Source organism: Cebus imitator, unplaced genomic scaffold (assembly GCF_001604975.1).
Source record: "Cebus imitator isolate Cc_AM_T3 unplaced genomic scaffold, Cebus_imitator-1.0 Scaffold25, whole genome shotgun sequence".
NCBI lineage: Eukaryota > Metazoa > Chordata > Mammalia > Primates > Cebidae > Cebus > Cebus imitator.
In genome coordinates, this window is record NW_016107340.1 from 118,850 (window position 1) to 140,788 (window position 21,939).

The 21,939-nt window shown below is 35.5% G+C and overlaps 1 protein-coding gene and 1 non-coding gene across 4 annotated transcripts in view; one reads left to right on the plus strand and one right to left on the minus strand.

Annotated features, from left to right (window-relative positions):
* RNF13 (ring finger protein 13) overlaps window positions 1–21,939 on the plus strand; it is a 148,817-nt gene that overhangs the window by 95,577 nt on the left and 31,301 nt on the right. For all 3 annotated transcript variants that reach the window (XM_017522820.2, XM_017522821.2, XM_037736421.1), the window contains exons 7-8: window positions 28–133; window positions 8,642–8,735. In XM_017522820.2, the coding sequence (XP_017378309.1) occupies window positions 28–133; window positions 8,642–8,735 (200 nt within the window). The remainder of the gene's footprint in view (window positions 1–27; window positions 134–8,641; window positions 8,736–21,939) is intronic.
* Window positions 4,835–4,938, minus strand: LOC119470271. Its single transcript, XR_005199156.1, has one exon. It is a non-coding gene; the product is annotated as a U6 spliceosomal RNA (small nuclear RNA).

Here is a 21,939-nt window from a genome sequence, read left to right on the forward strand (position 1 = left end):
CAATTATTGATTTTGGTTTTCTTCTAGGGGCCACCTTATCTTAGTTCCAGAATTTAGTCTTCCTTTGGAATACTACCTAATTCCCTTCCTTATCATAGTGGGCATCTGTCTCATCTTGATAGTCATTTTCATGGTAGGTACATTAACTTTTAATAATTAAAAAAATAGTATGGATGAATCTAAAAACATTGTATTGAGTGAGAATTTATACCGTATATACAGAAAAGAGTACATATTGTATAAATTCATTTACATGAAGTTCTAGAAAAGACAAAGATAGTGTGAGTAAGAAAAAGTCAGAATGGTGATTTCTTCTGGGGTGTTAGAGAGAGGTGAGCGATTTACTGAAAAGGGTATGAGGAACTTTTGGGGGGTGACAGTCATGTTCTGTATCTAGATAGAGATGTGGGTTGCACAAATACATGGTATTTGTCTGGATTCATGAAATTACATAATTGTGTTGTACATTTCATTATACATAAATTTTACCTCAAAAGAAAGCAAAAGAACTGTAAAAAAAAAAAATACTAAACTGAGTAATGATATGCATGCCAAAGTAGTTTGGAGAAAATACACTGATATTTGCAACTTACTTTAAAATACATTGTAAAAAAATAAGAGGAAAAAAATTTATTGATGGGTAAATAGAGATACGACAAAAAGCATAGTAAAATGTTAATTATAGAATCCAGGTGGATATATGAGTATTTGTTATAAAATTCAACTCTTCTGTATGATTGAACATTTTAATATTAAAGTATGAAAAAAATAATATGAGAGCTTAAAGTTGATAGGGAATGACATATTATTTATCCACAGCGGTTATCAAAGTATGATCACAGGACTATTAGTGAGTCTGCAAGGTCAAAATTATTTATGTAATAATACTAAAGTAGTATTTGTGTTTCTCACTCTCATTCTCTTAGAGGTGTATAGCAGAAGTTTCTAGAGGCTACATGATGTGCAATATCAAAATACTTGAAGACAGAAGCAGTTTGAAAATCCCTCTGTATCCTATTTGGACAGATATAGGAAACAGTCCCACTATTCTTGCCAACATTTTTGTCATAAAGATTTACTGTAATATTCAATACATTTTTTATTATATTGACTTCATAGATTAAAGATTAAATGTTACCTTTAAAATGTTCAGTCTTTCTATTATGCTACGGTATTTTTAAATTTACTTTTTTAGGTCTTTCATATCCATCAGTTAAATAATTTTTTTCCTACAAGTGTTTTGCATGTCTTATTTTAGGCTTATTTTACATATAGTAAGCTTTTCTTGCTACCAAAAAAAGAGATTTTTGAAATTATATTTTATAATTGGTAATTCTTATAATTGAGTATTAGAGCATTGGTTTTTAATAAACATTTAATTTTGGAATAATGTTAAGATTTACAGTAAGTTTGCAAAGAAAAGAATTCCTTTTCATCCCTCATCTACTTTCCCGCATTGTTAACATTTTACATTACCAGGAGACTTTTGTCAAAACTAAGAAACTGACATTGGTACATTACTATTAACTGAACTCCACACTTTGGATTTCACCAGGCTTTTCATTAATGTACTCTTTCTGTTCCAGGATTAAATCCAGGATACCACATTGTATTTAATTATCCTGTCTTCCCTCTGGTCTATGACAATTTTGCTGTTCTTGTTTTTCATGACCTTGACAGTTTTGAGGAGTACTGGCCAAGTATCCTGTAGAATGCTCTCAACCTGATTTTTTTCTCATGAGTAGACTGGGCTTCAGGTTTTTCAAGAGAATATCATGGAGGTGAAGTGCCCTTCTCATCACATCATATTTGGGGGATACATAATATCCGTAGAACTTCATCCCTTGGTTACAGTAGTGTTTGCTAAATTTCTTCACTATAAAGTTAATACTTTTTCCTTTTTCTAATCTATTTTTTCTTTAGAAGTGAGGCACTGAGTGTAGTCCACCCTTAAGTTGGGAAAGGGAAGAAATTGAACTTCACCTCCTAGAGGGGGTCATATCTACCTTATTTGAAATTCTTCTACAAGGAAGATTTTCCTCTTCTCCACATTTATTTATTTATTTAGTCAACCATTTATATTAGTCACTCATGTATATTTATTTTACACTTAGGTTATAATCCAGTACTATTAATACATTATTTTTGTTTTTCAGTTGTTTTTAAATTGTTTAACTTTGGCTCTTGTCAGGCTGGATCATATGTTCCTTTGATTCAACCCTATCCTTTTTATTTATTAAGCACTTCTTTACTGCTATCTTATACTATAAGATGCTTCAGATTCATCTTACATTTTTCTTGTCCCAGCCCTAGCATCAAACCTTTTCCCAAGGACCCCTGGTTGTTTTAATTAGAGAGTTGTATTTAGAAAGCAAGGTTCGATCAGTGGACATTATTGATTTTTATATATTAATCATATGATCATGCCATTAATGATCATGTAATCATGTCATTAATAATCAGGTAATCATGTAATGAATTCTATTACAGTAATTTGTTTGTTGATTCCTCTAGGGTTTCAGTGTAGAAGCAAGAAAGTAGAGAGAAAGTTAGAAAACCAAACAGCAAACAAACAAAAATGCCCTGGAAAACCAAGTAAATATCCTTATACTGATAAAGAATATAGATGAAAAACTTAAACATTGAAAGTCAAGAGCAGGAAATGGATGTCTATTGTTGTACCTCTTTTAACATTGTGCTATATTTTTTGGTAAAATAAGGGTGAAAAAGCCATAAAAGGCCTGGACATAAAGAAACCAGATTTTTATTTGCTTGACTTCTTTAAATGAATACTGGATTATATGTCTGTCTTTTATCTGTTGTAATAATAACTGGTTTTTCTCTCTTTTTTCACGTTTATGTTGAATTACATTAACATGTTTTGTAAATTTTGAAATTCCTTATATTCTAGGGCTAAATCCTGTTTGATTATGATGTATAAATTTTGTCTTTACATCTCTGGATTATTCAGATTTCTAATATAGATTAATTTTTTTATACCTGGACATAGATGTAAAAGTGCTAGAATATTAGCAATCTGAATATTCAGGTAAGAGAAAGCTTTGATTTAATGGGGCTAGAATAATCTTGACCTCAAAACTAGACAATCTCCTTGATCATTGTGTGTAGGAAGGTAGACTGGAACAACCACTGTAGAAAACAGTATGACAGCTCTTCAAAAAATAAAACATGGAATTGCCATATGATTTGGTAATTCCACTTCTGGGCATGTACCAAAAAGAATTCAAAGCAAAAACACATTCAGATATTTGTACACCATGTTCATAGCAGTATTAGTTACAACAGCCAATGGTGAAAGCAACCCAAGTGAACATTGATGGATGAATCGATAAACCAGATGTGGAATATACATACAATGGAATATTATTCAGCATTATTAGGGAAGGAAATTCTGACACATGCTACAATATAGATGAAGCTTGAAGACTTTATGCTATGTAAAATAAGCCAGTCACAAAAGGACAAATTCTGATTCTGCTTATATGAGGTACCTAGAATATTCAGATTCATAGAGACAGAAGGTAAAATGGTGCTTGCCAGGGACTGAGGGGAGGGAGAAAGGGGGAGTTGTTTAATGGGTATGGAGTTTCAGTTTAATAAGATGAAGTTTGTGAATGTATGGTAGTGATGGTAGCACAACAGCATAAATGTACTTAAGCCACAGAACTGTAACTTAAAAATGGTTGATATAGTAAGGTTTATGTTGTATTTTACTATAATTTAAAAAAACAAGAATAACTAGACAGTCGAAATTATAGCTTCATAAAACTAAATCTTTCTCTTATTTTTTAAAATAGTTTTTTAAAAAATAAAATTGGGTTTATCTATTACTTTTTTGTAGAGGATGCCTATAAAATCATCTAGGTCTAGTGACTTTTTCATAGTTATGTAGACATTCAGATGGTTTTCCAGGTCCTACTAAATTATATTTCTATGAAATTTTCTGTTTTCAAGTGTAGTGGAATAAAGTGATTTATAATATTCATATACTCAAATAACAAAGAGAATTTCTACTATTTGTGGAATAAATTCTCTTTATTCATATTCATCTGTGCCTTGCACAATGTTATCAGAAGTTATTGCCTTATTAGTTTTTCAGAGAAGTAGGCTTTCATTCAATAAAAATACATTCTGCACCCATGATGAACTAACTAGGCACTGTTCAAGGGTCTGCAGATTCATCAATAAACAAAATAGGTAAAAATCCCTGATGGTAAGCAGCTTACATTTTAGTAGAACTTAATTCTAAGTTCGTTACTCTGTTTATCTTTATCATTAATTTTCGTTCTTATTATTTTCTTTTACTTTGTCTAATTGTATTGCTTTTCTTTTTCTTGTTTATTGAAACAGATGCTAATTTTTTTCTTTTTAGTATATGCATTTAGGTTATAATTTTTTCTACAACAGTAACTTTAGCTGAAACCCACAACTTTTCATAAGGAATATTTTTATTTTCATTTGACTTAAATTTAAAAGTTTTCATTTTAATATAGGATGTTTCTTTATCACTCTTAATGTTTCACTCCATGTGAAGAGGGAACTCAATGACTAACTCTTAGCCCTTCTCTACCCGTTTACTCATTCCACCTTAGAGGAGATAAAGTGTCTTATCTGTGTGGCATACTTAGGAAGAATAAATTGGACACACTTGGCTCAGGTCCACCATCTTTGTTTTGTGATTAACCAGACTTTGGGACATAGATACTCATTCAGCTCCTCCAGGGCTGGTTCTGCCATTCTTCTTCAGGGTGAGGGGAAGGCCTACTTCATTCCAAAGTTGTCATCGTCTGTGTCTGAGTGGCTAAGGCAACCTAATAATTCTATTGCTCAATAAAAAGTTCTGTTTCTTGCACAGGGATCATTTGAATCTTCTCTGTTTCATTCCAGTTTTAGTACATGTGCTGCTGAAATGAGTACAAAAAGTTGTATTTCTTTCTGCAGTGAGTTAGTTGTTTTACCTTACTCCTTCTTGCCAGTTCATGATCTTATTTCTCAAGTTTAGAAACCAGGTGGCAAAGGGGCATGCTGATTAAAACGCCCTCTCAGAAATGTAGATATTCAGTGTGATTTGTTCTGTGACTTATGAATTATTTCAGTACAGTTTTACATTTCCAAAATATGTATTTTTTTCTATTGATTTCTAATTCAGTTGTATTGAGGTCAGACAACATTGTATGTTATGGATTATTTGGTTATTTTCAAAAACCTCTTTTGTGGCATGGTTTTCTGATTAAATTTTGTAAATTCCCTGTGTGTGAAAAGATTTGTGGAGTGCAGTTGTATGTCCATTAATTCAAACTTGTTAATTTGTTTTGTCTACTCTTTTTTTTCAGTATTTTAACAGCTTTATTGAGATATAATTCATATAACTTAAACTCATTTAAAATGCACAATTCAATAATTTTAAGTGTATTCCCAGAATTATGTAACCATCACCACAATTGTTAATAATTTTTGGCATTCTTTTTCTATTTTCTGAAGCAGTGCTAAGAATAGAGGAGTATTATGAGCCACATTTTATTGTAATTTTAAATTTTCTGGTAACCAAATTTAAAGAGTTAAAAAAAGGAAACATGAAATTTTTAATACTATATTTATTAACCCAATAAATCTAAAGTATATAACAACATTCAGTTAATACAAATATAGTTTTGCATTCTTTTTGTACAATGTCTTTGTAACCTGGTGTCTGTTTTACACTTGCAGCACATCCCAATTCAGAGTAGCTGTGTTTCAGGTGCTCAGTAGTCACATGTACTTGGTGGCACCTACATTGGACAGCACAGGTTTATAGTCTTCTAAAATTTTTGTGTGCTTAAGCTATAAGTTGCCAAGCTTGTGAATGTATGTATTCCACTATTTTGTTTCTAGATGAGGTGTTGTTTTTATCATTGTCATGACTCTCCTAATGTTGCTTTTTGCCTTAAATTCTATTTTGCTTGATACTCTGGTTTTTCTTTTGCTTACTATTTTCATGGTAGATCTTTATACCTTTATTTTGTTTTATACTTTATGTTAATTTGGTTATTTTATACAGGGTCTTGCTCTATCACCCAGGCTGGAGTGCAGTGGCACAATCATAGTTCACTATAACCTCAACTCATCCTTCCACCACAGCCTCCTAAGTAGCTGGGACTAGAGGCACACATCGCATCACCATGTCCAGCTAGTTGTTTTTATTTTTTGTAGAGATAAATAAAACAGGGCTAGCTTCAATCTCCTGGGCTCAAGCAATCCTTCAGCCTTGGCCTCCCAAAGTACTGGAATTACAGGTGTAAACCACTACACCTGATCCTGTCCCTTTATTTACTTTTATTTTTGTCCTAATGTATCAGTCAGTTTTAATCTTGTTTCTTGTAAATAACATACGATTGGAATTGTTTTCTCATGCAATGTGATACACGCCTTTTAAAAATTAGTGAATTTAATCCATTTGACATATATCGTGATCACACATGTATTTTGATTAATTTCTGTTGTTTAATTTTTATTCTATTTTTCTTCTGTGTAAATTTGCATTAATAATTTTTACTTTCTTTTTCCTGTTGATATGAAAATTCATATTATATTGCTGTTCTTTCAGTGGTTACCATTAAACTTTAAAAAAACTTATGGAGGGATGATTTGACATAAATTACACATAATTAAATTGTACAATTTGGTAAATTTCGACATAGGTTTATATGTCTATATATATCACGTATGCACATGTATATTACATATATATATCACATGTATATACCACACTTACCATACATATGTGACAGGTATGTATGTATATGCCTGTGAAACCACCACCACCACAATCAAGATAATGAAATATTAACCACCCTAAAAAGTTTGGCAGTGCCTTCCTTCCATCCCTTCCAACTTTTCCTTCATCATTGCCTCCCCACCCTTCTCCATGCCCAGGCAACTACAAATCTAATTTTAGTCATTATAGATTACTTTGTGTTTTCCACAGCTTTATATAAATGGAATCATAAAGTCTGTACTCTTTTGTGTCTGTCTGCTTTTTGTCACCATAATTATTTTGAGATTTATATATGTTATTGAGTGCATGGATTGTTCATTCCTTTTTATTGCTGAGATAGATTTCATTGTGTGAATATACCATGATTTGTTTACCCATTTACCTATTGATCAACATTTGGGTTGTTTCTAGTTTTTGGTTATTACAAATAAAGCTGACTTGGACATTTGTTATATGGAAATATGCTTTCATTTCTATTGGGTAAGTATATCTAGGAGTGGGACAGTTGGGCACAGGATAAGTGTGTGCTTAGATTCATAAGAAATTGTCAAGCTCTTTTCCAAAGTGGTTGTACCATTTTACAATCCCACCAGTAAGTGTATGAGTGTCGGTTCCTCCATTCCATGCCAACACTTGGTGTAGTCAGTCTTTTACATTTTAGTCATTCTGGTAGGTGCCTTGTATTATACCATTTGTGATTTGAATTTTTGTTTTCCTATTGACTACTGATGTTGCACATCTCTTCAAGAGCTTATTTGCCATTTGTATGTCTTGTATGGTGAAGTATCTTCGAATATTTTGTCCATTTTTTTCTGTTGGATAACTTGTTTTCTTATTATTGAGCTTTGAGAGTTTTTCATATATATATTCTGGATACAAATCCCTTATCATGTATACAATTTGCAAATATTTCAATCTGTAGTTCATCTTTTATTTTTAATTTTAAAATTTTATTTATGTATTTACTTATTTATGTTTTTGAGAGAGGCTCTTGCTCTGTTGCCCAGGCTGGAGTACAAGTGGCACAAACATGAATCACTGCAGCCTTGACATCCTGGGCTCAAAGGATTCTCTCACTTCAGCCTCCCACGTAGCTGGGACTACAGGAACATGCCACTGTGCCAGACTAATTTTTTTCTTTTTAGAGATGGGGTTTCACTGTGTTGCCCAGGCTGGTCTTGATCCCCTTGCCTGAAACAATCCTCCCGCTTCAGTTGTCTTTTATTTTTTTAACAGTGCCTTTTGAGCAGAGAAGTTTTTAACTTTTACATAGTCAAATTTTTCCTTTACAGACGGTGTTTCTGGTATTTGATTTTTGGCCCTGTGGACTTCCTTTTTATTCTTGCACGCATAGCAATTTATAGTTTAAAATATTTTGTATATTTTATCCAGCATTTCTGAATATTTGTAGTGAGGGTGTTCTGCATTAGTTCTGTTCATTATTCTGTGGTAACTAATAAGTATATGTTTGAAATTTTTATTAGTTTGTAATGTATGGGAATCTTAACCTTCCAGGTTTTTTTTGTTTTGTTTTTTTGTTTTACCCATTGGAGCCTTTATAAAATCTATAGTTTACCATTTGTATTTTTGCAAGAAAACAGGTATATGTTATTTATAATGACTCTGTCAGTATAATCAAAGATAATCAAGATCAATTAATAAAAACTTCAAGGGATAATTTATGGGTTGACTAATCACTAATGTAATTTAATGCTTTAATTAATAATACTATTGCAATTAGAATTTAAATGAATTGAAGTGATTTGCAGTAGCTATCCAGAAACTTAAAAGATATTTGTTATTTTAGTGGTCACTTTCTATCTGAATGTTTAATATCTGACTCCTTTTTTTCTCTTTTATTTTTAGATCACAAAATTTGTCCAGGATAGACATAGAGCTAGAAGAAACAGACTTCGTAAAGATCAACTTAAGAAACTTCCCATACATAAATTCAAGAAAGGTAAGTGAGTATTTGTTTTCTAAATTATTATCCTTAGTGTATTTAAGAATGCATGGGGACTATACTCTTATACTACCTTCTGGGTTCCTGCCATAAACTATGCCTGACACTAAGTAGACTTTCAGTTAATGAATGAGTGAATGAATGAATGAATGTGAAAGGTGATCTTTTGCTGTGATGACCTGGGGAAGGCAGGAGAGGGATGCACAGTCTGCAGAGAATTTAAAAACAATAATCAAACTAACCAAAATGCTTATTATTATCACCATGTGCCATTAGTTCTAAACAATGTCAGCAGATAAAATATTTTTCTACACCAGGCGGACTTCTCCCACTTCCTCCTATGTCTACCGTGATATAACACTGTATAGTGTTGTATTAACTAAACATATAGGTAGGTAGCCGTTATATATCATCACTTACATGTATCATCTTAATTTTCATGCTTTTATGAAATGTGTACTATTATTATTTTCCCTGTATAAATGAGGAAAAAAGAGTGTCAGGGACATTATGAATTTTAATATCACCTAGCCACTATTGACAGAGCTAGAGGAGAGGTGTGAATATAATACCATAGCCAATATAAATTTCCCCTATAATATAGTTTCTCTGGTTTAGTGAGCTTTTAGTGCAGATACCTGCTTGATAAATCCTTTTGGCTGGTACTTCCCAGACTTCATTTTCATATACTGGTAAAAGTGCTCTGTTTTTTAATTCAGCAGTGAAAAAGTGTAGGGAGTGGAGGGAGAAAACAGAGAAAGGGGCAATAAAATATAGTTGAGCTGCATTTTTATTTTTCAAATAATAAAATGTTTTATAAACTTGCTAGTAACCATTAACATTAAAAAATAGAACATTTAACAACAAAAAAAGTAGGAAAAAGAATATCATGTTAAAATAAATAAATGGACATTTCTAAAAATGCACTGCACTGCCATTATACAGTGTGGATTAGCTAATAGTTTTTTATTTTTATTTTTAAGAGACGGAGTCTCACTGTGTTGCTCAGGCTGGGCTTGAACTCCTGGGCTCGAGTGATCATCCCATTTCAGCTTCTCATGTAGCTTCAGACTACAGCATGTGGCACTGGGCCCACCTTGGATTAGTTAAAATTTCCACATACACCAGAACTAGTTTGAAGATTAGCTTTAGGAATTACTCTTTTAGGCTTCACTTTGTATGTTTAAAAATATGTTTTAAAAGACCGGGCACGGTGGCTCACACCTGCAATCCCAGCACTTATGGAGGCCGAGATGGGCGGATCACGAGGTCAGGAGATTGAGACCATCCTGGCGAACATGGTGAAACCTCATCTCTACTAAAGTGCAAAACAATGGCTGGGTGTGGTGGCACATGCCTGTAGTCCCAGCTACTCAGGAGACTGAGGCAGGGGAATTGCTTGAACCTGGGAGGCGGAGGTTGCAGTGAGCTGAAATCGTGCCACTGCACTCCAGCCTGGCAACAGAGTGAGACACCATCTCCAAAATATATATATATGTGTGTGTGTGTGTGTGTGTGTGTGTGTGTGTGTTTAAAAAATGGTGATATTGTCCTGAATTTAAAGGGAATGCATGTCGAGAGAGATGCTATCTCAATTAACTGTTAAAAGGATCCTTCTGCTGACATATTAGGAATAGGTTGTTAGAGGGCAAAGGGTATAAACAGAGAACAGATAGGAAAGTTATCATAGTAATTCAGGTGTGATATAAATGTGGCTTGGGCTGTTAGCAGTGGAAGAGAAGAAATCTTCAAATACTGGCTATGTCTGGAGATGGAATACACTGCATTTACTGATGGACTAGATATTGGGAGAGGAGACAGGGATGACTGCAGATTTTTTGCTCTGAACAACAAAATGGATGATCCATCTACTTAAGGAAAGTCCTTAAATAGAAATAAGGATGGTTAATGTATGAGACAGCAGATTTTAGGGGGGAAATTGGAAGATTGGTGTGGAACATATGGAATTTCAGATGCCGATTAGACGTTAGAAATGAGTCTGGAATTTAAGAAGAGGGGTCAGAACTGGAAATACTGGCACGAAGGTGTGTTTATGTCATTAGACTGGATGAGATTACCAAGAAAATGAGTATAGAGAGAAGAATACCAAAGACACTGTGGGGCATTCCACCATTAAGCAGAGGAGGAATCAGAAGTGGCAGCAGTGGAGACTGAGGTGGTTTGACCAATTACACAGGAAGAAAATTAGGACAGCATGATTTATCAGAAACCCAGTGATTCAAATCTGTCAGGGAGCAAGGGATAATAACCTGTGTCAGTGCTCCTGAAACACAAGATAAGAGCTGAGAATTGACCATTAGAGACTATTGATGATCTTGATGAGCAGTTGACAGAGTGGTCAGGCCAAAAATCTGATTGTGGTAGATTTAAGAGAGAATGGAAAGAGAGGAATTGGAAATAATTTTTGTAAGAAGTTCAACTAAAAAGGTGACCAAAGAAATGGGGTCATAGCTGCTGGGGAAATCTGAGTCAAGAAGTAACAGCATGTTTGTTTGCTGAAGGAAACTGATGATGTAGGTAACAGTTGGGAGAGTTGCTGTAATGTTCTTGAGAAGGCAAGAGGAGATTGGATCTTTTGTTCAAATAGGTGGACTGGCCTTAGGTAGTATCATAGAGACTTGAGCTAAGGGAAAGTAGAATATGTGGGTGAAAAATAACAGTAGGTGGGTATTTGTAGTGGTGAGTCTGTAGAAATCTTCTTTGCTTTCATTTCTCTCAGGTAGGAAATCGCCAACTGAGGGCGAGGACAGAGGAGGAGGTATTGGAGGTTTTAAGAACAGAAATTATAAAATATTATTATTCCAGGAGAGTAAGAGGAGGAATGGACTAGGGAAATATAATATGGCAGCCTGAACCCATTATGAACCCGTCAGCATAACTGTTTTTCTCCATGGAGTGGTATATGGAGTAGTGTTTATCATCACTTTTTCCAAAATGTAAAGTGTAACATTTATATAGGAGAGTATGTAGGATACATATTTGTAGAATCATCCAGTTCAAGAAATAGAACATTACTACCACCCCAGGAGCTATTATGTTCCCTTCTAGATAATCCTTTCTTGCCCTCTGGGGCTAATCACTATCCTGGCTTAAGATAATTTCACTGCCTTTCTCAAATTGTACCACATATGAATGCATACCTAAACAACTGGCTTAATTTTTGAATTGTATTTTTTTAATACAATTCAAAAAATTGTATTCAATATAGTAAGGCTGTATTTTTGAACAGTATTTTTTCTTACCTCTAATTTTTTATGAAATTAGTACACTGTGTTGCATATAGATATGGTTCATTTACTTTCGTTCCATTGTATGAAGATATCCATTTTACTATTAATAGACATTCTTTTTTTTTTCCAGTTTAGGGCCATTATAGACCATAGTTTTGAGAATATTCTTGTACATATATCCTGGTACATATGCACATGAATTTCTTTAGCATATATACCTAGAAGTAGATTAATTTGATCATAGTATATGTCTATTTTCAATTTTATTGGAAAATGCAAAATCATTTCCAGAGTGATTGATGGTACCAATTTATACTCTCACCCCAACAGTCTATAGGAGTTCCTGTTGTTTCATATATTTATCAATATTTTGTACTGATGGACTTTTAAATTTTAGCCATTCTGGTGGGTTTATAACTCATCATTGTTTTAATTTTTATTTCTCTTCTTGCAATGAGGTTAAATATCTGTTCACATTATTTGCCAGTTCGAGTTTTCACTTTCATGAAGTACCTTTCAAGATAACATGCTGATGTGTGTGCTTCACATGTGGGAGGAATTACTTATGTGTTCCTACAAGCCCCTCTGGAGGTGTAGTATATGGCAATTTAGTTCTTCATTAATTTTATGCGTTTTAACTGACTTTCTAGTTTATAGACTAAAATTCTTGATTTTCATGGTAGTGTTCTATGTTTTTAGAGAACTTTTTCTACCCCAAAGTCATACAGATGTTATTTTTGTATTATCTTCTGAAAGCTTTATATTTTTGCCTTTTGTGTTTAATCCACATGAATTGATTGTGTAAAACTGGAGTCCAATTTAAGTTTTTTTTTTTCTAATTTAATATTTTACATAAGGGTATCCAGTTGTTCTAATTGCTAATTATTAAAAATGCGCTGTTCTGCAGTGTCACCTCTGATGTAAGTTAAGGTCCACATATGTGTGAGTTTGTTGGTGGATTTCTCTTGGTTTTATTGTTTAACCATGTATCAGTATCACGCTGTTTCAATTACAGTAGGTTTATGGTAAGACCTGATAGAGCTAGTCTTCACACTTTGTTTTTGTTTTTTTCTTTTTCATCAGTGTTTACGTATAACACTTTGCCTTTCCACTTAAAGGTAAAAATTGACTTGTCAAGGCCACCATGCCTCTAAATATATACACAAGCGATTGTATTTTTTCTTGTAGCAGAATACACACAACATAAAATTTACTATTTTAATCATTTGTACAATTGAATAATATTAAGTACCTTCATATTGTTATGTAACCATCACCACTATCAGTCTCTAGAACTCTTTATCTTCCTAGACTGAAACTCTGTACCTGTTAAACAGTAACTTCCTATTTCGACTTTCCCCAGCCACTGGCAACCACCATTCTTTCTGTCTCTGAATTTGACTATTCTAGGTACTCATATAATGGAATTACATGATATTTGTCCTGTTTCTGACTTATTTCACTTCCCATAATGTTTTCAAGGATTTTCTGTATTGTAGCATATATCAGAATGTCTTTACTTTTTCTGGCTGAATAATAGTCTGTTGTGTATTTTTACCACATTTTGTTTATTCATCTCTTAATGGATACAAGTTGGTTACACCTTTTGGCTATTATAGATAATGCTGCAATGAACATTGATACAAAAGTATCTGTTTGAGTCCGTGGATTCTGTTCTGTTGGGTATATACCAGGAGTGATATTGTTTAACTTTATGAGGAACCTGGATACTGTCTTCTGCAGTTATTGTATCATTTTACATTCCCACCAGCAATGCTCAGGGGTTCATATTTCTCCACATCTTTGTCAACACTTGTTATATTGTGTTGTTTTGTTTTAATATAGCTATCCTAATGGGTATAAAGTGGTACCTTAATGTAGTTTTATTTGCATTTCCCTACTGGCTAATGATGTTGAGCATCTTTTTCTGTGTTTATTTTCCACTTGTATATTTTCTTTGGCAAATTATCTGTTCAAGTACTTTGCTCATTTCAATTGGGTTATCATTTTGTTCTTGAGGTATAGGAGTTCTTTATATATTCTAAATATTACATGATTTGCAAATATTTTTCCCATTCTGTCAATTGTCTTGTCACTTTCTTGATAATGTCATTTTACATACAGAAGTTTTAAATTTTGATGTAGTCCAATTTACCTTTTTTATTTTTTTTGCTTATGGTATGAAGCACAAGCAAAAACTTTTTTTTGCTTATGAAGGAAGTTGAAGAAGACCTCAGTAAATGGAAAAGCATCCCACATTCGTGGATAGGAAGACTTAATATTGTTAAGATGTCAAGACTACCCAAAGCAGTCTACAAATTCAGTACAATTCCGATAAAAATTCCAAGAACTTTTTTGCAGAAATGAAAAGTTTTAAATTTTGATGAAGTCCATTTTACCTTATAGTGTCATATCTAAGAATACATTGCTAAATCCAAGGTCATAAAGGTTTACCCCTGTTTTCTTCAAAATGTTTTATGGTTATAGCCAATATTTAGACTTTGATCAATTTAGAGTTGATTTTTATATATAGTATATATGAGCTAGGGCTCCCGGTTTAATTTTTTGCATGTGGAAATCCAGTTATCCCAGCACCATTTGTTGAAGAGATTGTTTTCTCATTGAATATCTTGGCACTCTCATCAAAAATAAATTGGCCATAGATGTATGGTCTTATTTATGGACTCTCAGGTACATTCCTTTGGTCTATATGATTATCCTTATGCCAGTCCTACACTATTTTGATTACTCTAGTTTTATGGTAAGTTTTGAAATTGAGGATTTTGAGTCCTCCAAATTTGTTGTTCTTTTTCAGTATTTTAGTTATTCAGGGTCCTTTGCAATTCCATAATAATTTGAGAAAAATTTAAAGATAGTACTTTGTATTTCTGCAAAAAAGTTACTAGAATTTTGATAAGAATCGTGCTGAATTTGTAGATTGCTTCAGGTAGTCTTGACATCTTAACAATATTAAGTCTTCCAATCCATGAATATGAAATGCTTTTCCATTTATTGAGGTCTTCTTTAATTTCCTTCAGCAGTGTCATGTAGTTTTCAGTGTACAAGTCTTTGACCTCCTTAGTTAGATTTATTTCTATGTATTTTATTGTTTTAGATACTATTATAAATAGAATTCCTTTCTAAATTTCCTTTATGGATTTTTCATTGCTGGTGTGTAGAAACACAATTGATTTTTATGCATTGACCTTGTAACCTACAAGTTTGATGAAATTGTACATAGCTCTGGCAGCTTTTTGTGGTTTCTTGGGGATTTCCTATATGGCAGATTGTATTAGTCTGTTCTCACACTACTATAAGAAATACTGGAGACTGGGTAATTTATAAAAGAAAGGTTTAATTAAATCACAGTTTCACATTGCTGAAGAAGCCTCAGGAAACTTACAATCATGGTGGAAGGCAAAGGAGAAGCAGACATCTTCATAGGGCAGCAGGACGGAGTGAGTGCAAGCAGGAGAAATGCCAGATGCTTATAAAACCATCAGATCTTGTGAGACTCACTTCCATGAGAACACCATGGGGGAAACTGCCCCCATGATCCAATTACCTCCATCTGGTCCTGCCCCTGACACGTGGGGATTATGTGGATTATAATTCAAGATGAGACTTTGGGTGGAGACACAGCCAAACCATATCACAGATCGTGTCATCTGTGAATAGGTGTAGTTTTACTTCTTTCTTTCCAACATGGATTTCTTTTAATTCATTTTCTTGTGTAACTGCTTACAGAGCTTACAGTGCAATATTGAATAACAGTGGTGACAGTGGCCACTCTACTTTGTTTCCGATTTTAAGGCAAAAATTTGCAGTCTTTAACCAGTGAGTATTTTAGCTGTGAGTTGTTGTTGTTGTTTTTAATATAAAATGCCATTTATCAAGTTGATGAAGTCCCCTACTATATAGGTTCATGTTTATGGCATGTGAATATCTACTTGTTCCAGCATTATTTGTTGAAAAGACTTTTCTTTCTCCCTTGAATCACCTTTGCTCTGTTGTCAGAGAGCAGTTGACTATATTTGTGTGAGTCTTTTTCTGGGATCTCTATTCTGTCCCATTTATCTATCTGTTTATTTGTTTACTAGTACCACACCACCTTGATTACTGTATTTTTTTTGGTTTTGTTTTGTCATGGAGTCTTGCTGTCTCCCAGGCTGGAGTGCAGTGATGCTATTTCGGCTCATTGCAACCTCCACCTCCCACGTTCAAGCAGTTCTCCTGCCTCAGCCTCCCGAGTAGCTGGGATTACAGGCATGCACCACCATGCCTAGCTAATTTTTTTTTTTTTTTTTTGTATTTTTAGTAGAGCCAGGGTTTTACCATGTTGGCCAAGCTGGTCTTGAACTCCTGACCTCAAGTGATCTGGCTACCTCAGTCTCCCAAAGTGCTGGGATTATAGGCGTGAGCCATCACGCCTGGCTGAAAACTATTTTATAGTAATTCTTAACATTGGGTAGTGTTAGTTCATTGACTTCATTATTTCAGTATGGTATTGACTGTTTTGATCTTTTGCCTTTCCATATATGCTTGTGAACTAGTTTGTTGGTATCCAAAAATATAAATTGCTGAGATTTTTATTAGGATTGCATTGAATTTATAAATCAAGTTGGGAATCCCACTTGGTCATGGTGTGTAATTTTTTAATATACAGATATTCAGTTTTCTAGTATTTTGTTTAGGATTTATTATCTGTGTTCATGATAGTTACTAGTCAGTAGTTTTCCTTTCTTGTGATGGCTTTGTCTAGTTTTGAGATTTGGATAATAACTTTCTTGAGTGTTTGGTGGAATACACCAGTGAACCCATCTGGATATGGTGCTTGCTGTTTTAGAAAGTTATTAATTATTGGTTCAGGTTCTTTAATAGACTTAGACCTATTCAGATTGTGTATTTCTTTTTATGTGGCTTTTGACAGATTGTGCCTTTCTGAGTAATTAGTACATTTTATCTGTTACCAGATTTGTAGGCATAGAATTGTTTAGTATTTCTTTATTATTGTTTTCATATTCATAGGATTAATAGTGATGGCCTCTTTTCTAAAATTTTTGATGTTAGTAATTTGTATCTTTTGTCTCTTTTTCTTGGTTAACCTAGCTCTAGGTATTGATTTCATCGATCTTTTCAAAGAACAATATTTTGGTTTTTTTGATTTTGTGTATTGATTTTCTCGTGTTTTGTGTGTGTGTGCTTTTTTTTTGAGACAGGGTCTCACTCTGTCACCCAGGCTGGAATGCAGTGGTACAACCATGGCTAACTGCAGCCTCAACTTCCCAGGCTCAAGCAACCTTTCCACCTTAGCCTCCCAAGTAGCTGGAACTACAGGTGTGCACCACTGTGCCTGGCTAATTTTTTAATTTTTTTGTAGAGATGGCCTCACAGTGTTGCCAAGTCTGGTCTTGAACGCCTGGCCTCAAGTGACCCTCCCACTTTGGCCTCCCAAAGTGCTGGAATTACAGGCATGAGCTACCACACACAGCCTGATTTTCTGCTTTTACTTGCATTGATTTGTTCAACTTTTATTTCTTTTTTTCTGCCTACTTTGAATTTAGTTTGCTCTTTTTCTAGTTTCCTAAAGGTAAAGCTTCGATTTATTATTAATATTGATTTTAGATCTTTATTTTCTAATATATGTGTTCAGTGCTTTAAATTTCCCTGTACTGCTTTCATTGCATCTCACAAGTTTTTATTGATATATAATAGTTGTACATATTTATGGGGATACATGTTATATTTCGATACATGCATACAATATGTAATGATCAAATCAAGATAATTGGGATGTTCATCACCCCAAGCAATGATCACTTTTTTATGTGTAGGGAATAATTGAAAGCTTCTCATCTAGCTATTTGAAACATGTAACATTGTTGTTAACTATAGTTGTCTTACCATGCTATCAAAAACTAAAACTTATTCCTTCTATCTAACTCTTTTTGTACCCAGCAGCCAACCTCTCTTAACTGCCCTCTACCACCCTTCCCAGCATCTGGTAACCAGCAATTTGCTCTCTATCTCCATGAGATCAATTTTCTTAGTTCCCACATGTGAGTGAGAACATGGGATATTTGTTTTTCTGGGCTTGGCTTATGTCGTTTAGCATCATGTTCTGTAGTTCCATCCACATTACTGCAAATAACAGTGTTTCATTTTTTTATGGCTGAACAGTATTCTATTGTGTGTATATGTACCACATTTTCTTTATCCATTCATCCATTGATAGACACTTAGGTTGATTCCATATCCTGGCTATTGTGAATAGTGCTGCAGTAAACATGGGAGTGCAGATATCTCTTTGATATACTGATTTTCCTTTCTATTGGACATTTATACAGCAGTAGGATTGCTGGATCATATGGTAGTTTCATTTCTAGTTTTTTGAGGAGCCTCAATACTGTTTTCCATAGTGGCCATACTAATTTATATTCCCACCAGCAGTGTACGAAAGGTCCCCTTTTTCCCACCTCATCTCATGTTCTTCTTGCATTGTACAATCATCTCTTCCCAGTAGTATCCAAAGTCTTAACTCATTCCAGCATCAACTCAAAAATCCAAAGTCTAAAGTCTCATCTGAGACTCAAGGCACATTTCCTTCCACCTATTAGCCTGTAAAATGAAAAACAAATTCTTAACTTCCAAGATATAATGGTGTTGCAGATATTAGATAAACATTCCCATTCTGAAAAAGAGGAATTGGCCAAAAGAAAGGGGCAGTAGGCCCCACCCAAGTCTGAAATCCAACAGGGCAGAAATTAGACCTTAAAGCTCCAACATAATCCTTGAGTCTGTATCCTGCATCCAAGGAACACTGGTGCAAGGGGTGGGCTTCCAAGGCCTTGAGAAGCTCCATCCCTGTGGCTCTCACAGGTTGGAGTCTGGTACCTGTGCGTTTTCAATGCTGAGGGTGCAAGCTGCTGGTGGCTCTACCCTACTTGAGTCTGGAGGGTGGTGGCTTTGTTCTCATAGCTTCACCTAGCAGTACCTTTGTAGCGAGTCTGTGTTGGGAATCCAACCCCACATTTCTCCTAGCACTAGCAGAGTTTCTGTGTGGGGGCTATGTCCTATGGCAGACTTCTGCCTGGGACCCAGGCTTTGTAATACATCCTCTGAAATCTAGGTTGGAAGCTGCCAAGCTGTCTGCACTCTTGAAGGCTTTACAACTACAGCCTTAACACCACATAAAAGCCACCAAGGATTATAGCTGTGCTCTCCAGAGCAGTGTCCCAAACTGTACCGGGGCCCTTTAGAGCTGAGGCTGGAGCTAGAGCAGCCAGGATGTAGGGAGCAGCCTCTTAGGGTGGTGCAGAGCAGTGGCTCTGGAGGCCTGACCCATTAAACCATTCTTTCCTCCTAGGCCTCTGGGCTTGTGATGGGAGGGGCTGCCTTTTGAGGCTTTTTGAAAAAAATTGTCTTGGATATTAGCACTTGGCTTCCTTTTAGTATTGCAAATCTATCTAGCAAGTGTTTAGTTCACAGCCCACTTGTATTCCTCTACTGAAAATACTCTTTCCTTCTCTATCACATGGATAGATTGCAAATTTTCCAAATTTTTACACTCTGCTTCCCTTTTAAATAAAGGTTTCAACTTTGAGTAATTTCTTTGCTCCCATATTTGATCATAGGCTATTAGAAACAGCCATATTACTTCTTGAGCACATTGCTGCTTAGAGACTTCTGCCAGAAACCCTAAGTCATCACTCATAAGCTCAAACTTCCACAGATCCCTAGGACATTGACAGATGCATCCAAGTTCTTTGCTAGGGCATAACAAAGGTGGCCTTTATTCCAGTTTCCAATAACTTCCATATTTCCATCTGAGATGTTATCAGTATCAGCTTGGCCTTCACTGTCAATATTTCTATTGGCATTTTGGTAATAGCCACTTACCAGTCTCTAAGAAATTCCAAACTTTCCCTCATCTTCTTGTTTCTTTCGAAACCTCCAAACTCCTCCAACGTCTGCCTGTTCCAGCTGATTTTTGTATTTTTAGTAGAGATGGAGTTTCACTATGTTGACCAGGCTGGCCTTGAACTCCTGACCTCAAGTGATCCAGCTGCCTCGGCCTCCCAAAGTGCTGGGATTACAGGCATGAGCTACTTATCCAGTTCCAAAGCTGCCACCACATTTTCAGGTATCTTTATAGCAACACTCCACTCTTGGTACCAGTTTTCTGTATTGGTCCATTCACAATGCCATAAAGAAGTACCTGAGGCTGGACAATTTATAAAGAAAAGAGGTTTATTTGGCTCATGGTACTATGGGCTGTATAGGAAGTACAGTGCTAGCATCTGCTTCTAGTGAGGACCCCAAGAATCTTCTAATCATGATGGAAGGTGAAAGGCAGAGCAGGCATGTGACATGGAGAGCCCATATTTCAGCGCACATTTCAGGGCTCAAAGAGCCCAGAGAGAGAGGAGAAAGTTCTAGGCTCTTTTTTTTTTTTTTTTTTTTGAGACAGAGTTTCGCTCTTGTTACCCAGGCTGGAGTGCAATGGCACGATCTCGGCTCACCGCAACCTCCGCCTCCTGGGTTCAGGCAATTCTCCTGCCTCAGCCTCCTGAGTAGCTGGGATTACAGGCACGTGCCAGCATGCCCAGTTAATTTTTTGTATTTTTAGTAGAGATGGGGTTTCACCATGTTGACCAGGATGGTCTCGATCTCTTGACCTCGTGATCCACCCGCCTCGACCTCCCAAAGTGCTGGGATAACCGGTGTGAGCCACCGCGCCTGGCCAGTTCTAGGCTTTTTTAAAACAACCAGATCTCATGTGAACTCGTAGAGTGAGAACTCACTACTGTAAGAATGGCACCAAGCCACTAATGAGGGATCTACCCCCATGACCCAGACACCTTCCACCAGGCCCCACCTCCAACATTGGAGATCACATTTCAACATGAGATTTGGAGGAGGCAAATATCCAAACCATATTAGTTGCTATTGTAAATGAGACTACTTTCTTATTTTTCAGATTGTTTGCCGTTGGCATATACAAATGCTACTGATTTTTGTATGTTGATTTTGTATCCTGCAACTTTACTGAATTTCCTATTACTTCTAACAGTTTCTCTCTCTCTTTTTTTGGAGATAGAATCTAGCTTTGTCACCCAGGCTGGAGTGCAGTGGTGCAATGTCAGGTCACTGCAACTTCTGCCTCCCAGGTTCAAGCAATTCTTCTGCCTCAGTCTCCCAAGATTACAGGCACCCACCACCACCACACTCAGCTGATTTTTCTATTTTTAGTAGAGATGGGGTTTCACTATGTTGATCAGGCTGATCTTGAACTCCTGACCTCAAGTGATCCAGCTGCCTCGGCCTCCCAAAGTGCTGGGATTACAGGCGTGAGCTACCATGCCCAACCTCTTAGTTTTCTTTGGTTTTTAAAATATATAATCAGGTCATCTGTGAACAAGGTTAATTTGGCTGGAAAGGAAAGAAGTCTTTTCTTCTTTTTTTGAGACAAAGTCTTACTCTGTCACCCAGGCTGCCGTGCAGTGGCGTGATCTTGGCTCACTGCAACCTCTGCCTCCTGATGCTCCTGCCTCAGCCTTCTGAGTAGCTGGGATTACAGGCATGTGCCACCACGCCTGAGTAATTTTTTTGTTTTTGGTAGAGACAGGGTTTCACCATGTTGGCCAGGCTGGTTTCGAACTTCTGACCTCAGATGATCTGCCCACCTCGACCTCCCAAAGTGCCGGGATTATAGGCATGAGCCACTGCGCCTGGCCGGAAGCCCTTTCTTTCTTTTTCTTGCTTAATTGCTTTGGGTAGGACTTTCAGTACTATATTGAATAAAAGTGGTAAAAATGGGCATTATTGTCTTCAGATCTTAGAGAAAAGGCCTTTCAGGTTTTTTTCTATTCAGAATGATAGCTGTGAGTATGTCATATCTGCACTTTATTTTGTGTTCTGTTCCTTCTCTACTCAGTTTTTTGAGAGTT